The 17,659-nt window shown below is 45.8% G+C and overlaps 1 protein-coding gene across 9 annotated transcripts in view; it reads right to left on the bottom strand.

Annotated features, from left to right (window-relative positions):
• KMT2C (lysine methyltransferase 2C) overlaps window positions 1-17,659 on the bottom strand; it is a 302,911-nt gene that overhangs the window by 151,104 nt on the left and 134,148 nt on the right. For all 9 annotated transcript variants that reach the window (XM_077268634.1, XM_077268636.1, XM_077268635.1 and 6 more), the window contains 4 exons: window positions 8,129-8,291; window positions 5,518-5,689; window positions 2,098-2,212; window positions 1,406-1,578 (listed from right to left, as the gene is read on the bottom strand). In XM_077268634.1, the coding sequence (XP_077124749.1) occupies window positions 1,406-1,578; window positions 2,098-2,212; window positions 5,518-5,689; window positions 8,129-8,291 (623 nt within the window). The remainder of the gene's footprint in view (window positions 1-1,405; window positions 1,579-2,097; window positions 2,213-5,517; window positions 5,690-8,128; window positions 8,292-17,659) is intronic.

Raw genomic sequence — 17,659 nt, 5'->3', positions numbered from 1 at the left:
GTGCAGAATTGGTGCAGAACTGCAACAGATTTTTCTGCTGCAGAAACGCTGCAGAACTGCACTGTGATTTACAGAACAATGTAAATCAATGTGAATAAAAAAAAGCTGTGCACATGGTGCAGAAAAATCTGCGCAGAAACGCTGCAGATTTCAAAGAAGTGCATGTCACTTCTTTTGTGCGTTTCTGCAGCGTTTCTGCACCCCTCCATTATAGAAATCTGCAGTGGTAAAATCTGCACAAAAAACGCATAAAAAACTCATCTGCGGATTCTGCCAGAGGATGCAGATTTAGTGCAGAAAATTCTGCACCACATTGCCTAAGGCTACTTTCACACATCAGGTTTTCAGTGTCAGGCTAAATCCAGCTAATTTTCAAAAAACCGGATCAGGCGAGTGTTGCCGCCGGATCAGGTTTTTTCCCATAGACTTGTATTAGTGCCGGATTGCACCGGATGACATTGCGTTTCGTCCGGTTTTCGCCGGATCCAGCAAATCTGCTGCTTCCGGTTTCTTGAAAAAAACGTCCATAGCAACGTTTTTTGTCTCCGGCGAAAAAGCCTGAAGCGCTAGTGCTAGAATGGAAGCCGGAAGGTGCCGAATCTGGAAAAAGGTGGATCCAGCAGCCTGATCCGGTTTTTTTTAAACTGAGCATGCTCCAAATTTTTTTTTTATCCAATAATCTAGATATGCTAGCCGGATCCGTCAAAAAACGGATCCGCCGCATCAGTTTTTCACAATCTGCGCCGGATCCAGTTTTTCCAACATTCGCCGGATTTAGCCTGACACTGAAAACCTGATGTGTGAAAGTAATCTAAAATAAAGCATACACCTATGGTTACCTGTCCCCTCCCCCGAATGATGCGATTAAAAAAAAAGGTTTGCAGGAGACCTGTTCATACAATGGGGGTACCTAGATCTGGGGGAATGCTCCTATACTGTGCGGTAATACTGTTCTGAACATGCTGCGTTTAGCATTAGATGCAGAAAAATCATTATGAAGCCACTGGCCTCATTCAGACATGTTTTTCACAGATAGATCAGGTGCCTGTTATGGTCTATGGGGCTGTGTTTATTTTTGGAGTAAGTAAGCAAAATAAAAAAAAAATAGAGGCATGACAATTTTTGATCCAAGTAAAGTCTCAATCTCGCCAATGCAACTGAACAGGTGAAAAAAACAAACAAACAAAAAAAAAAAGTGTACAAATGTCATACAGGTTCAGTCTGTTTTACTGTTTAATGGGTAGAGGCTTAGAATAATTTGGGTTTTTTAGCATATAAGAACGAATGTCACAATCTGATCCAGCAAACTGATTTAAAAAAGAGACCATGCGGCGGAATCATCAGGACGGGATGGGGGGATAACAATATGGTCAGGTCTTTTTTACAGCATTTCCTCATATATTACCTTTTGCACATCTGACAATGCAAAAGATCTTTGTGCACGTCTGCCTGAAGTGGATGATCACAAACCGGGCATGGCAGGCTGGTCTGCTGCTGGAAACAGTTATCACATATCAAACAGTTCAGATACCACTGAGGACTGGTCCGAGCCCCACACTCTGCACAGATACGGCAGTTCTGTTTTGAGAAAAAGAAAAAAATAAACAAATATTAGTCTATGAAGAACAACAAAAAGTTATTTAGAAATGGAAATAAACCCAAAAGTCTGTAGCCAATAAAATCTAAGGATATATTTTCTGGGCAGGATATAAGGAGAACGTGAAAACCGAGCTCATCTCAGATTTGTGCTATCTACTGTAGGACCTAGGCCCACAGTAATGTGAATCTGTGCTGTAGCACTCAGAAGTAGCCATATCATATAACATATGCCTGTCTGAGCACTAGACACCAAGCAGGCACAGCCGCAACTCCTCCAGCTCGCAGGTGCCGTGACTGCAACCACATGATGGCTTCCTGAACAGGAGTTTGGGAATCTGCGCAGTAGGTGCAATAAATCACATTACTATGCGAATATATTTGGTGAAATACAGAAAGTGTATGTACATACAGAGATAAGGCAAGAGGAAAGACTCCCCCATGGTCCTTTATTAGAGTCAGTAGCCATCATAAATAGCCACTTGTACAGAGGCGACTCACTTTACACTTCCAGCCATTTGTCGGCACAGAGTCCATAACCGGCTGAAGACAAAACGTATGGTACCCTTTGTCACATGTATCGCAGACAAGCATCTTGGTGTCCTCTCCAGATTGTCTGTAGAAGAATCCAAGGAAAAAACATGGTAAGGTAACAAATATACAAAAGAAAGTGGCACAGAAAACAAACAAACGTTACCACTAAGGTATGAAACTTCTGGGTGTTTTGCTCTACAACAAAAAAAATATCTTGTTTCAAGAATCCACAGGAGCCATTTATGTACTGCTATAGCAGCCCTGATCTGCTGGTGAATGTACTTATGGCATAAATGAGCTGTCCACGACGATTAGATCTTTTATTTTTTACTATAGGCCTAAAAACTATTCGGCACATTCTTGCTAACAGAGGCAACCACCTCTGCCTATTGTAACCGGCGCCGGCTCGGAGCCAGCTCTTCTACAGCGCTGATCTGCTGACTTCCCTCAGTCACTATGACCTCAGCAGTCGCGCCCCACCGATCGAACAGATGACATGCCGCTGTTCTGTGGCTGTGAGGTCAGCACAAGGTGTCCTCTGTGCCGATGGAGATGGGCGCTGGGCACAAAGTAGATGGCAACTACCTGCCTGTTAGTTCTTAGGCCTATAGTAAAAAATAAATAAATTATATAGTTCTGGATAACACCTTTAAGAAGGCCCAAAGATCTTGCTACTGTAGATTAAAAGATTAGGGCACTTGTGCATTGGTAGTATTCGGTACGCAGGGGTAGAAAGGCTACAATTTTAGGGCTCTGGACCTACAAAAGTTACACCTGTTATTTAGAGCTGTACATGAAGTATGATAAGATCATGGCAATCCTCAGCATTCCTACAGTATTCAGAGGTGTTTCCACTACTCTAACAAGCCTTTCTCACCACTATACTTCCCCTGAAGTAAAATAACAACAGCTACATTCAACTCCGCTTTGGGCGACATTCCGGCGATGTCGGCACCTGATCTCCCAGGGCTCACACGACATCGTTATGTCACAGGAGCCCTGCAGCTAATCATTTGGACGGGACGGACACCTGGAAGAAGCGAGAGCTGCTGCCGGTCTGGGAGAGCAGGTGCAGACATCGCCCAAAACAGAGGAGGGTATAGCAGTTATTCTTTATCATGGAGGAACTATGGTGATAGAGAAGGGGTTGTCCGACCACTACACAACCATCTAACACTTCACAAACAATAATAATGCCTTAAAAGGGATCTTATTTGACCCCTTCATGACAGGGTGATTTTCTATGGGGGGTTTTCACACTCGTTTTATCCTCCCCCTTCTTAACAGCCATGACTTTATTTTTCCATCGACAACTGTATGAGGACCAATTGTAGTTTTAAATTAAACCATTCGTTTTACTATATGATGTGCTGAAAAATGGGAAAAAACATTTTAAATGGGTTGAAATGGTGAAGAGGGACACCCTTTGACTGAAGGGCGTTACCGACAAACTCCAGGGCAGTGGCGGGGGCCGGACCCGGTGAGGTATGCAATACTCTTGTTATACCGTATTTTTCTGACCATAAGACGCACTTTTTTCCCTCCAAATTTGGGAGGAAAGTGTGGGTGCGTCTTATGGTAGGGATGTAGCATGTGGGGAGGGGGGCAGCAGCGAGTGGGCTTGCACTGTTATCCCACTTCAGGAGGCAGACAAATGTCCATTGCCAGGAGCTGGGGAAACCATGTGGTCCCGATGATTAAGTGCAGTGAATATTCATTAGCTGCTTCCCCGCCCACCTATCAGCTGAGCAGTGAGCTGCAAATGAATACTGCACTTAAGCAGCGACACACATGGTTTCCCCAGCGCTGGATTCCTGCAGCAGCTGGGGAGATCTGTGTGTCCGGGGGAGGAGGAGGCAGCAGCAGCAGGGGCCAGGGGAGAGGAGATCGCTGCATACCTGCCTGGGCTGGACGCTGAGTGCTGTGCACAAGGAGGACCTGTGTGATGTCAGAAGTGGGCGGGCTGGAGCATCACATGGCAGCTCAGAGCCCTCCCTCTTCTTGACATCATCACAGGTCCTTCAGAATCCCCACTAGAATCTGCAGGCTTCCTCTTATAACCTGTGCTGTGGAAAGGCAACAAGAGGGAGGGCTCTGTGTGCAGTCATGGGATGCTTTTACCTCACCACAGTGTGGCTGGCTGCCACAATTAAGAGGTTAGTCTTTACAAAACACAATAAAGCACTCTGCCACTCCTTTGGTGAACTATAACTCCCAGCATGTCATAGGATCTGCAGGACATGCTGGGAGTTATAGTTCTCCCATGGGATTTTAAAGCAGCACTCCAGTGTTATTTTGCAATGCTGGAGTGGTGCTTTCAATATAAGCCCTGTGCCCCCCCATTCTTATACTCACCCTCCGGCATCTTCATATAGTACTTCACAGACACCACACTGGTCCCGCAGCTTCCAACATAATAACATACTATTATATGTGGTGTTATTATATATAATAGTATGTTATTTATATTATTAAATATTTTACCACATTTTTTTGCTTCAAATATTTTTTTTCCTATTTTCCACCTCTAAAACCTGGGTGAGCCTTATAGTCCGGTGCGTCTTATAGTCCGAAAAATACAGTAATTACTGAAATTTACAGCCCAAAGTTTTCTGAAAGGGGACAACCCCTCTAAGGGAACAATATTCTTATAGATCTATGTTAATTATGTCACAATAGTTTATGTCCTTTTGCATGGGTAGAATTTTATAATGTCACAGTGGCATTTTGTTTTCACAGGCAAAGTTTTATTTTGACGCCACAATTAAAATAAACAACAATTGTCATTAAATTAGAATTTTGTCCAGGAGCTTCTCTTCCGTTATAGTAGGCGTGTACATCAGCAGGCAATCAGTGGCTGCAGGAGCAACCAATGAATCCCTGCAACAACCAATCAGTGGCTACAGCAATGATGCACTGTTTGCCACTGCGGCGCCTCGATTGACCGCAGCTTTTACGCACAGGACAGAGAACCATAGTAGGGTCACTCACTGGGCTTTCTGCTGTTTTACCTGCTAAGCCTCTCAATGATAAGCGCCTGTCTACAGTCCTCAGCATTCAATGACTGGCGGTCACTGCCCTCTGCCACGGATAGGCAGCTTTTTGCCTCTACATGTAGAGTACACCTATAGAGTAGGCAGAAATGCTAATGGTACAGAGTTAAGAGCTCATCAATGAGCGGACTAGAAGAACTGAAGAAGACACAGCAGGGCTTCATGGAAACTACAGCAAGAAGCCCAGTCAGTGTCATGAAGCTGGAAACAGGGTGTCCATAGTTTATGCTGTTCTCAGATTGGGAAGCATATACCTGGTGACAGGTTCCATTAAAAAAAGGGAGTGGGTTCACACTAACTATACGCCATGTTACTGGACTATTCGGCAACTTACTTGCAATTCTGACAGACTTTACAATCTGGGCACTGCCAACCAGCACGCTTCAAAGGGGTCACTTCTATGTCCAGACACATGCCATGGCAATGCTGACCACAAGTTGTGCAAAAAAGCTGGTCCAACAGGTCTCCGGAGCGGTCACACAGTGCACAGTTAGCATAATCCGTATCTAAGAGATTAAAAACAAAAAAAGACTGAAAATGTACTCGCATAACATAAGCAAAAAAAGTTCTAAGCAATTCTATAAACTTGGTAAAGTTGGATTATATTCTTGTCTCTCAACAGCCCTCACTTGTAAAGAACAGTTACAATCACTGTTATAAAATGTCAAAGACAAGAGCATTGAACAGAGAAAGGTTATGGCTTGGTTATTTGATAACTATATATTACGGTAACAAACTCCGGAAAAAAAAAAAAAATAAGTATTTGAAATAATCATTCTGTTGTGCTGTGGATCAGCAATTGAAGGGAATCTGTAACCCCAAAAATCGTATATGAGCTAAGCCCACCGCCATCGGGGGGCTTATCTACAGCATTCTGGAATGCTGTAGATAAGCCCCTGATGTAACCTGAAAGGTAAGAAAAACAGGTTAGATTATACTCACCCAGGGGCGGTCCCGCTGCGGTCCGGGGCCTCCTAGCTTCAAACGATCACGTCCTCTTCTCGTCTTCCTGCCGCGGCTCCAGCGAAGGCGTACTTTGTCTGCCCTGTTGAGGGCAGAGCAAAGTACAGCCGTGCGCAGGGCCTCTCTGACCTTTCCCGGCGCCTGCGCACTGCAGTACTTTGATACTGTGATCGTATGAAGGTAGGAGGCACCGGACCCGGACCGCAAAGCCCATCAGACGGGACCACAGCGGGACCACCCCTAGGTGAGTATAATATAACCTGTTTTTCTTACCTTTCAGGTTACATCGAGGGCTTATCTACAGCATTACAGAATGCTGTAGATAAGCCCCTGATGCCGGTGGCCTTAGCTCATGTACGATTTTAGGGGTGAAACATTCCCTTTAAAGGCACTATCCAGTACTTGAATATTGATGGCTTAGCTAGGATGGATAGAGCATGAATATCAGTTCAGTGAGCATCAGACATATACAGATTTAGGGGTCTTATAGAAGCTTCTCCATTAGTAATTCGTGGGCTTGATGTCACCTGACAATACAATGGTGACATCAACCCCACAAATATGAACCCCACTTACCACCGCTACAGGGCAAGTGGGAAGAGCCAGGCAAAGCGCCAGAATTGGTGTATCTAATAGATGTGCCTTTTCTGGGCAGCTGAGGGCTGCTATATTTAAGGCTGGAGGGGCCTATATCAATGGCCCCTTACCAGCCTGGGAATACCAGCCCCCAGCTGTCAGCTTTAGCAAGGCTGGTTGTCAAAAATGGAGGGACCCCATTATAGAAAAAATAGCGTGAGGACCCCTCTATTCTTGACAACTAGCCTTGCTGAAGCCGACAGCTGAAGATTGCAGCCCCCAGCTGTGAGTTTTGGCTGGCTGGTTATAGAAAATAGAAGGGAAGCCACGCTGCATTTTTAATTTATTTATATATAGCGCAGGCGGAAGGTGATTAATACCCCCCATCAGCAGCTCCTACTGTCAGTTATTAGCGGCAGCAGGGATAGGTTGATGAGAGTAATAGTCCCCATAAGCCACCTGCTGTCATTGTGATCACTTGGATACAACTCTCATCGTTCTCCTCTGCTCGCGACGATCTCCGGCAGAGCAGGGGAGAATGACGAGTGTGTCTTCAGCACCCGGCACGGGGAACAGCGCTTACTGTAGCGCTTCTTTCCTGGCGCCCATCCGTGTGGTACTGATGCAGTACACGGTTGCAACACACGGACACACATCTCCGGACGTGTGAAACAGGCCATACAGAGAGTACAGCGTCCGGAAACCAAAGCTCCACACACAGCAGTGACCGTTCTCAGGTACTGCATCTCAGCTCTAAGTGACTGCAATAAGGGATGAGCTGCAGCACCCAAAAACAGCCGCTACACACTGTGCAAAGGTGTGGTGTCCTGGCTCTGTACACTCTGTACATTGACGTTTGGTGGATGGGCTCACAATTTTTGGCCAAATCTTGTGCTAAGCATCTCATGTGTTTTTTCATAGATTTCACAAGCCAGTATGCTATTCACATTTCATGTATCGCACATTTCCTTGCTTTAGCACAGTAAAATTGAGTGCAGCCATTATCTATTTGCTATGTAAGACTTTTTTGGTTATGCACCAGTTCAGACTGGATTGCTGTTCAGTCAGTCTTCCTATATTCACTCTGTACATATGTCCGCCATGGGAGCTGCAAACAGCTGGTCTGTGGAGGTGCAAGGGTCTGATGCCCACAAATCTGATACCGATGACCGATCCCAAAGACATGCCAATAAGATCCTCATACTGGACAACCTCTTTAAAGAGGTTGTCTAGAATTAGAAGATAAGGTAATCCAAGTGATTGGTACTACAAAGACTGTGTGTATGGGGGATAGACTATTTCTAACGGTCTTTTATAAGATTGCCTGGCATCACAGAGGACCTGAGCTGGAATCTGATTCGCCAACTTGTACATAACGTCTACAAAGAGGGAAAAGCTTCACTTACAACGTTCAAGAGCCTGATCGATGTGCTCGGGGCAAAGAAGGGAAAAGCAGGCAAGATCCTGAAAGGCGCCAGATCCAGCAGCGCAGGGGAAATGGTATGTCTGTGAACAGGTCTCTTCACAGCATTTGATAGTAGCTCCAAGGTGCTTACAGTATGCACAGCGCTGAAACAAAAGGAAAAATACCGGTAAAACGTACACTCGGCAAGAGACAATACAATTCAGGACTTGAATGACTTCTACAAAGTTTTTAACTTTTATTACCAAATACATCAAATTTCTGCAAAGACAACATTTACAGGGCTGACCCTAATTTTTCATGACTTCTGCCCTTTGCCATGGTATGGATATCATCATCTTGACCAAATCCTGACTGACGACAACCCATTCTTACCTAATCAGTGCTTGAAGTTTATGACAATTAGTGTTTTTGCTTGACCGCCTGCCCTCTTTTTAAGGATTGACCACAGGTTCTCAATAGGTTTCTTGGCAAAGGACCCAAAATGTTAATGTTTTGTTAACCGAGTCAGCTTAACCTCTACTGTAGGTAAAATCCTGGAGGGCATTCTAAGGGATGCTATGCTGGAGTATCTGAAGAGGAATAACCTCATGACCCAATATCGACATGGGTTTACTAGGGACCATTCCGGTCAGACTAATCTGAACAGTTTCTATGAAGAGGTAAGTTCCGGACTGGACCAAGGGATCCCAGTGGACGCACTGTATATGGACTTTTCAAAAGCTTTTGATACGGTGCCACACAAAAGGTTGATACATAAAATGAGAATAATGGAGATAGGGGAAATATGTGTAAGTGGGTTAAGAGCTGGCTCAGGGATAGGAAACAAAGGGTGGTTACAGGGCCGTATTTAGAGTTTCTGCTGCCCTAGGCACTTTTAGCACTGCCCCCCCATTGGTGAGTATAGCTACGTTCACATTTGCGGCCAGCGCCGCAGCGTCGGGCGCCGCAGCGGCGCCGCATGCGTCATGCGCCCCTATATTTAACATGGGGGCGCATGGACATGCGGCGCACTTGCGTTTTGCGCCGCATGCGTCGCTGCGGCGCCCGCGTCGGGGCGCAGAGGACGCAGCAAGTTGCATTTTTGCTGCGTCCAAATTCAATGAAAAAAACGACGCATGCGGCGCAAAACGCAGCGTTGTGCATGCGTTTTGCTGCGTTTTTGTTTGCGTTGTGCGCTGCGGCGCCGACGCTGCGGCGCACAACGCAAATGTGAACGTAGCCTATGGCTACGTTCACATTTGCGGCCAGCGCCGCAGCGTCTGGCGCCGCAGCGGCGCCGCATGCGTCATGCGCCCCTATATTTAACATGGGGGCGCATGGACATGCGGCGCACTTGCGTTTTGCGCCGCATGCGTCGCTGCGGCGCCCGCGTCGGGGCGCAGAGGACGCAGCAAGTTGCATTTTTGCTGCGTCCAAATTCAATGAAAAAAACGACGCATGCGGCGCAAAACGCAGCGTTGTGCATGCGTTTTGCTGCGTTTTTGTTTGCGTTGTGCGCTGCGGCGCCGACGCTGCGGCGCACAACGCAAATGTGAACGTAGCCTATGACACTATCGGCAGTGACTTTGGCAAGAATCGCTGTTGCGAAAATAGCCTTTTGCAGCAGATGGGGCAGTTTTTTTTGCATCTGCCACGTAACGGATCACTTACAACGGATCACTTACGGCAACACTGCGCTTGGCTTCATTCATTCCCTATGGGATTTGTGGCACTTGCTGTGATCTGGCAAATGCGGTACCATACCTCCCAACTCTTGAAGGGAAAGAGGTATAAAGGTTGCGGCGCACTACGCGGCAAATTTTAGGCCACGCCTCTGACCACACCCATTTCACAACTAGTCACACCCATATCCAAGTCCCAACCACACCCATTTAGCACTGCTGATCACAACTGTTTCATACACAATAATTATAACCAAAAAAATATGGCCACACATGATGCTCCATACACTGTATAATGACCGCACATGATGCTCCATACACTGTATAATGACCGCACATGATGCTCCATACACTGTATAATGACCGCACATGATGCTCCATACACTGTATAATGACCGCACATGATGCTCCATACACTGTATAATGACCACACATGATGCTCCATACTGTATAATGGCCACACATGATGCTCCATACTGTATAATGACCGCACATGATGCTCCATACACTGTATAATGACCCCACATGATGCTCCATACACTGTATAATGACCGCACATGATGCTCCATACACTGTATAATGACCGCACATGATGCTCCATACTGTATAATGGCCACACATGATGCTCCATACTGTATAATGACTGCACATGATGCTCCATACTGTATAATGACCCCACATGATGCTCCATACACTGTATAATGACCGCACATGATGCTCCATACTGTATAATGGCCACAAATGATGTTTAATACTGTATAATGACCGCACATGATGCTCCATACTGTATAATGACCGCACATGATGCTCCATACTGTATAATGACCGCACATGATGCTCCATACTGTATAATGACCGCACATGATGCTCCATACTGTATAATGACCGCACATGATGCTCCATACTGTATAATGACCGCACATGATGCTCCATACTGTATATTGGCCACACATGATGCTCCATACTGTATAATGACCACACATGATGCTCCATACTGTATAATGACCCCATATGATGCTCAATAGTGTATAATGCCGCCCTCCCATCTTGTATGCATGGCTCACCTTCCTCCCATCCCATATGCATGGCTCATATCCCCCCCCGTATGCATGGCTCATATCCCCCTATGTATGGCTCATAATTCCCCCCCACCTCCTGTATGCATGGCTCATAATTCCCCCCCCCCTGTATGCATGGCTCATATCCGCCCCCCCCCCCGCCCCCCTGGCTGTATGCATGGCTCATAACCCCCCCCACCTCTTGTATGCACGACTCATATTCCCCCTATGCATGGCTCATCACTCCCCCCTCCCCCCCCATGCATGGCTCATCACTCCCCCTCCTCCCCCCCCCATGCATGGCTCATCACTCCCCCTCCCCCCCCATGCATGGCTCATCACTCCCCCTCCTCCCCCCCCCCATGCATGGCTCATCACTCCCCCTCCTCCCCCCCCCATGCATGGCTCATCACTCCCCCCTCCCCCCCATGCATGGCTCATCACTCCCCCCTCCCCCCCCCATGCATGGCTCATCACTCCCCCCTCCCCCCCATGCATGGCTCATCACTCCCCCCTCCCCCCTCCGCTCCCCGCTCCTTCTCCCATGGCACGGGCGGCTTACCGTCCTCCTTCAATCCCCCCTGTCCTCTGTCCCTCATACTCACCTGTCAGCTGTCTTACACCAAGCGGGCGCGCCGACGGCGACATCCCTCCGGCTCTCTGTCCCGACTCCCGGCGCACAGGCGCAGGCTCGCAGCTCCTTCTTCCTGCGTGAGCGGTCACGTGATACCGCTTCATTAAGGCTCATGAATATGCGCATATTCATGAGCCTTAATGAGCGGTACCACATGACCGCTCACTCAGGACGCGCTACAGAAGCTGAGACCAGGCATCGCTGGAGCAAGGTGAGTATCGTCTTCAAGGAGGGCGGGGGGAGGCGGGGGGGGCGTCGGTCGGAGGGTGGGTGGGAGGCTGGTCCCGGGGGGGCTGGGGGGGCGGGGGTTGGGGCGGTCGGGAGGTGGGGAAAAAAAAAACAAAAAAAAAAACCTTGCTCGCTTGCTCTGGTGCCGCCCCCCCGCATCGTCCCCGCCCTAGGCACGTGCCCTCGGGTGCCTAGTGGCAAATACGGCCCTGGGTGGTTATTAATGGAGCTCGGACTGGGTCACGGTTAGCAGTGGGGTACCACAGGGGTCAGTATTGGGCCCTCTTCTTTTTAACATTTATTAATGACCTTATAGGGGGCATACAGAGCACAATTTCAATATTTGCAGATGACACTAAACTCTGCAGGGTAATCAATACAGAGGAGGACTATTTTATATTACAGGATGATTTATGTAAACTAGAAGCTTGAGCTGATAAATGGCAAAGGAGCTTTAATGGGGATAAATGTAAGGTCATGCACTTGGGTAGAAATAATAAGAGGTATAACTATGTGCTTAATTCTAAAACTCTGGGCAAAACAGTCAATGAAAAAGACCTGGGAGTATGGGTGATGACAAACTCACATTTAGTGGCCAGTGTCAGGCAGCTGCTACAAAGGCAAATAAAATAATGGGATGCATTAAAAGAGGCATAGATGCTCATGAGGAGAACATAATTTTACCTCTATACAAGTCACTAGTTCGACCACACTTAGAATACTGTGCACAGTTCTGGTCTCCGGTGTATAAGAAAGACATAGCTGAGCTGGAGCGGGTGCAGAGAAGAGCGACCAAGGTTATTAGAGGACTGGGGGGTCTGCAATACCAAGATAGGTTATTACACTTGGGGCTATTTAGCTTGGAAAAACGAAGGCTAAGGGGTGATCTTATTTTAATGTTTAACCCCTTCATGACCTTGGGATTTTCCATTTTTCCGAGTTCGTTTTTCGCTCCCCTCCTTCCCAGAGCCATAACTTTTTTATTTTTCCGTCAATTTGGCCATGTGAGGGCTTATTTTTTGCGGGACGAGTTGTACTTTTGAACGACATCATTGGTTTTACCATGTCGTGTACTAGAAAACAGGAAAAAAATTCCAAGTGCGGTGAAATTGCAAAAAAAGTGCAGTCCCACACTAGTTTTTTGTTTGGCTTTTTTGCTAGGTTCACTAAATGCTAAAACTGATCTGCCATTATGATTCTCCAGGTCAGTACGAGTTCATAGACACCTAACATGACTAGGTTATTTTTTATCTAAGTGGTGAAAAAAAATTCCAAACTTTGCTAAAAAAAAAAAATATGCGCCATTTTCCGATACCCATGATCTGGGGTCGGTTGAAGGCTTATTTTTTGCGTGCCGAGCTGGCGTTTTTAATGATACCATTTTGGTGCAGATATGTTTTTTGATCGCCCGTTATTGCATTTTAATGCAATGTCGCGGCGACCAAAAACATGTAATTCTGGCATTTCGAATTTTTTTCTCGCTACGCCGTTTAGCGATCAGGTTAATGCTTTTTTTTTTATTAATAGATCGGGCGATTCTGAACGCAGCGATACCAAATATGTGTAGGTTTGATTTTTATTGATTTATTTTGATTGGGGCGAAAGGGGGGTGATTTTAATATATATATATATATATATATATATATATATATATATATATATATATATATATATATATATATATATATATATATATATTTTTTAATTTTGCCATGCTTCAATAGCCTCCATGGGAGGCTAGAAGCTGGCACAACGCGATCGGCTCTGCTACATAGCAGCCGGTGATAAGTAACCATAGAGGTCTCAAGGACCTCTATGGTTATAATGCAGAAGCATCGCTGACCCCCGATCATGTGACGGGGGTCAGCGATGCGCTCATTTCCGGCCGCCCGGCCGGAAGCGCCGGTTAAATGCCGCTGTCTGCGTTTAACAGTGGCATTTAACTAGTTAATAGCGGCGGGTGAATCACGATTTCACCCGCCGCTATTGCGGGCACATGTCAGCTGTTCAAAACAGCTGACATGTCCCGGCTTTGATGCGGGCTCACTGCCGGAGCCCTGCATCAAAGCGCGGTATCTGACCTCGGACGTACTATCCCGTCCAAGGTCAGAAAAAGGATAAATATATGAGGGGACAGTACAGAGACCTTTCTGATGATCTTTTTAATCATAGACCTGAGACAGGGACAAGGGGGCGTCCTCTAGGTCTGGAGGAAAGAAGGTTTAAAGGGAAGGTAATGCGTTTGTAGATCATTAATAAATCACTGTAATGTAGCATAACATGCTGCTATAACCAAGTTTTAAATGCATGTGAAACAGATTTCGTGTGTTATATGAGTTTAAAGAAGGCACTGGGGGCTGACATCTTGGTTTCACAGCAGTAGCAGGACACTATCAGTGTCATATTACGGCACCCCATGGACATAGGAGATAATAGACCAGCGCTGACCCTATCTCTAACATTGTAGCTGCTTTAGCAGTGAGCTGGGCACGCCTCTGTGGGCTGCACAAATCACTGCTGTAGGTGAGACTGGCCGCCATTTTATTATAGCCCAGTGCTATCTGCCGAGCTCCACTTACTCTATCACAAGACAGAAGTGCACTGGAGCCGGAGGATGGAGAGTGGGGAGTGCGGGTGGTTTACCTCCCTGCTCCTCTGTACTCCAGTCCAGGCACTGCACGTTCTGAGCAGACATCCTCTGCTTCTCACACGCTGCCCTCCCTGTGTGCTTCTCCTGCTCTGTCTCCGCCTCCCCCCTCACACACAGTCCGGTAAGAAGCTGCATTTACAGCCTGCAGACAGGGAGCTGACACCTGGAGAAAGAGCAGGGCAGCTGACAGGACAGGGATTAAGGTGGGGGAAGGGGGGATGGCTGCTGAGCCCACTGTGTTCTGCTCTTCTGTAAACTCTGTAGCTGTGTTTCTGATGCAGTAACTGCTGGTGATAGCAGATCACAGGGCAGTCACACACAAAATGTATCTGCCCTGTGATGCTGCTCTTCATTCTGCCCCAGGGATACTAGACCACCCAAAAGGGGAGGGAAATGGTGATGTCAGCAGTTACTGCCCCAATTTTCCAGCTAACAGTAAAGCTGGTAAGTCTTACTATAGCTGCTTGAGGTCTAAAACGGAAAATGCTCCCCCTAGTGGTCAATATATATATATTTGTAAGAAAATATATAATATTTTTCATATAGAAATGTTTGCAAACAGTGCAAACATTGCATTAATACATTTTATTTACTATTTTAAGCTTAATTTCACAAAAAAACAAACTACAAGAAAACTGGTGGCACCTTCCCTTTAAGCATAATAACAGATGCGGATTCTTTACTGTAAGAGCAGTGATACTATGGAACTCTCTGCCGTATGATGTTGTAATGAGTGATTCATTACTTAAATTTAAGAGGGGACTGGATACCTTTCTTGAAAAGTATAATGTTACAGGTTATATACAGGTCCTTCTCAAAAAATTAGCATATAGTGTTAAATTTCATTATTTACCATAATGTAATGATTACAATTAAACTTTCATATATTATAGATTCATTATCCACCAACTGAAATTTGTCAGGTCTTTTATTGTTTTAATATTGATGATTTTGGCATACAACTCCTGATAACCCAAAAAACCTGTCTCAATAAATTAGCATATTTCACCCGGCCAATCAAATAAAAGTGTTTTTTTAATAACAAACAAAAAAACCATCAAATAATAATGTTCAGTTATGCACTCAATACTTGGTCGGGAATCCTTTGGCAGAAATGACTGCTTCAATGCGGCGTGGCATGGAGGCAATCAGCCTGTGACACTGCTGAGATGTTATGGAGGCCCAGGATGCTTCAATAGCGGCCTTAAGCTCATCCAGAGTGTTGGGTCTTGCGTCTCTCAACTTTCTCTTCACAATATCCCACAGATTCTCTATGGGGTTCAGGTCAGGAGAGTTGGCAGGCCAATTGAGCACAGTAATACCATGGTCAGTAAACCATTTACCAGTGGTTTTGGCACTGTGAGCAGGTGCCAGGTCGTGCTGAAAAATGAAATCTTCATCTCCATAAAGCATTTCAGCCGATGGAAGCATGAAGTGCTCCAAAATCTCCTGATAGCTAGCTGCATTGACCCTGCCCTTGATGAAACATAGTGGACCAACACCAGCAGCTGACATGGCACCCCACACCATCACTGACTGTGGGTACTTGACACTGGACTTCAGGCATTTTGGCATTTCCTTCTCCCCAGTCTTCCTCCAGACTCTGGCACCTTGATTTCCGAATGACATGCAAAATTTGCTTTCATCAGAAAAAAGTACTTGGGACCACTTAGCAACAGTCCAGTGCTGCTTCTCTGTAGCCCAGGTCAGGCGCTTCTGCCGCTGTTTATGGTTCAAAAGTGGCTTTACCTGGGGAATGCGGCACCTGTAGCCCATTTCCTGCACACGCCTGTGCACGGTGGCTCTGGATGTTTCCACACCAGACTCAGTCCACTGCTTCCTCAGGTTCCCCAAGGTCTGGAATCGGTCCTTCTCCACAATCTTCCTCAGGGTCCGGTCACCTCTTCTCGTTGTACAGCGTTTTCTGCCACATTGTTTCTTTCCAACAGACTTACCATTGAGGTGCCTTGATACAGCACTCTGGGAACAGCCTATTTGTTGAGAAATTTCTTTCTGGGTCTTACCCTCTTGCTTGAGGGTGTCAATGATGGCCTTCTTGACATCTGTCAGGTCGCTAGTCTTACCCATGATGGGGGTTTTGAGTAATGAACCAGGCAGGGAGTTTTTAAAAGCCTCAGGTATCTTTTGCATGTGTTTAGAGTTAATTAGTTGATTCATAAGATTAGGGTAATAGGTCGTTTAGAGAACCTTTTCTTGATATGCTAATTTATTGAGACAGGTTTTTTGGGTTATCAGGAGTTGTATGCCAAAATCATCAGTATTAAAACAATAAAAGACCTGACAAATTTCAGTTGGTGGATAATGAATCTATAATATATGAAAGTTTAATTGTAATCATTACATTATGGTAAATAATGAAATTTAACACTATATGCTAATTTTTTGAGAAGGACCTGTATATTAGATTCCTTGATAGGGCGTTGATCCAGGGAACTAGTCTGATTGCTGGATGTGGAGTCGGGAAAGAATTTTTTTCCCCAATGTGGAGCTTACTCTTTGCCACGTGGGTTTTTTTTGCCGTCCTCTGGATCAACATGTTAGGACATATTAGGTTAGGCTATGGGTTGAACTAGATGGACTTAAAGTCTTCCTTCAACCTTAATACCGTAACTATGTTACTATGTTACTTAAAGCTTTTGTCTTCTGACAGGGTCTCCATCATGTTGAAAAAAAAATCATATGTTCATCACAAAATTACTCCTGGATGGTTGGCTGAAGTGGATCTTGGAGGAGGTTCATATACCATTATGTGGTCTCAGGATGAATTAATGTTGGTATGATACAGTACATGTATCATATTGTTCAGGTTTCCTTCCCAGACAATCACTCTTCCAGCTTCCCCAAACAGTCTGAAGGGGCTTCATCAGAGAAAACTGCAGAATGTACAGGAATTGGACTGGGATAAAATAATTTTGTCTGATGAAGCCCCCTTCAGACTGTTTGGGACATCTGGAAGAATGATTAAAGAAAAGGTGAGAACTCTTGTGATTGTAGCCATGTGGGGAACATTAAAGTTAGTCCAGTTCCACTCAGATCGGCATGAATAAGTGAGTGGGGTGGTTGATGTGTTTTTCAATTCCTCCTGGGACCACAAACGATCAGTAGCAATTAGGCATCTGTCCCGTTCATTACAATGGGACTGGAGCTCCATACCAGCTCACTGCAGATGCATCCCAGCAGGGAATCACTAGACAATTCCACCTTCCCCTCTCACCTATCCATGCAGATGTGAGTGGAGCTGGACTAACCCTTTAAGGCT

The sequence above is a fragment of the Ranitomeya variabilis genome, chromosome 6, assembly GCF_051348905.1.
Source record: "Ranitomeya variabilis isolate aRanVar5 chromosome 6, aRanVar5.hap1, whole genome shotgun sequence".
In the NCBI taxonomy this organism is placed as follows: Eukaryota; Metazoa; Chordata; class Amphibia; order Anura; family Dendrobatidae; genus Ranitomeya; species Ranitomeya variabilis.
This window is presented reverse-complemented; position numbering and strand designations above follow the sequence as displayed.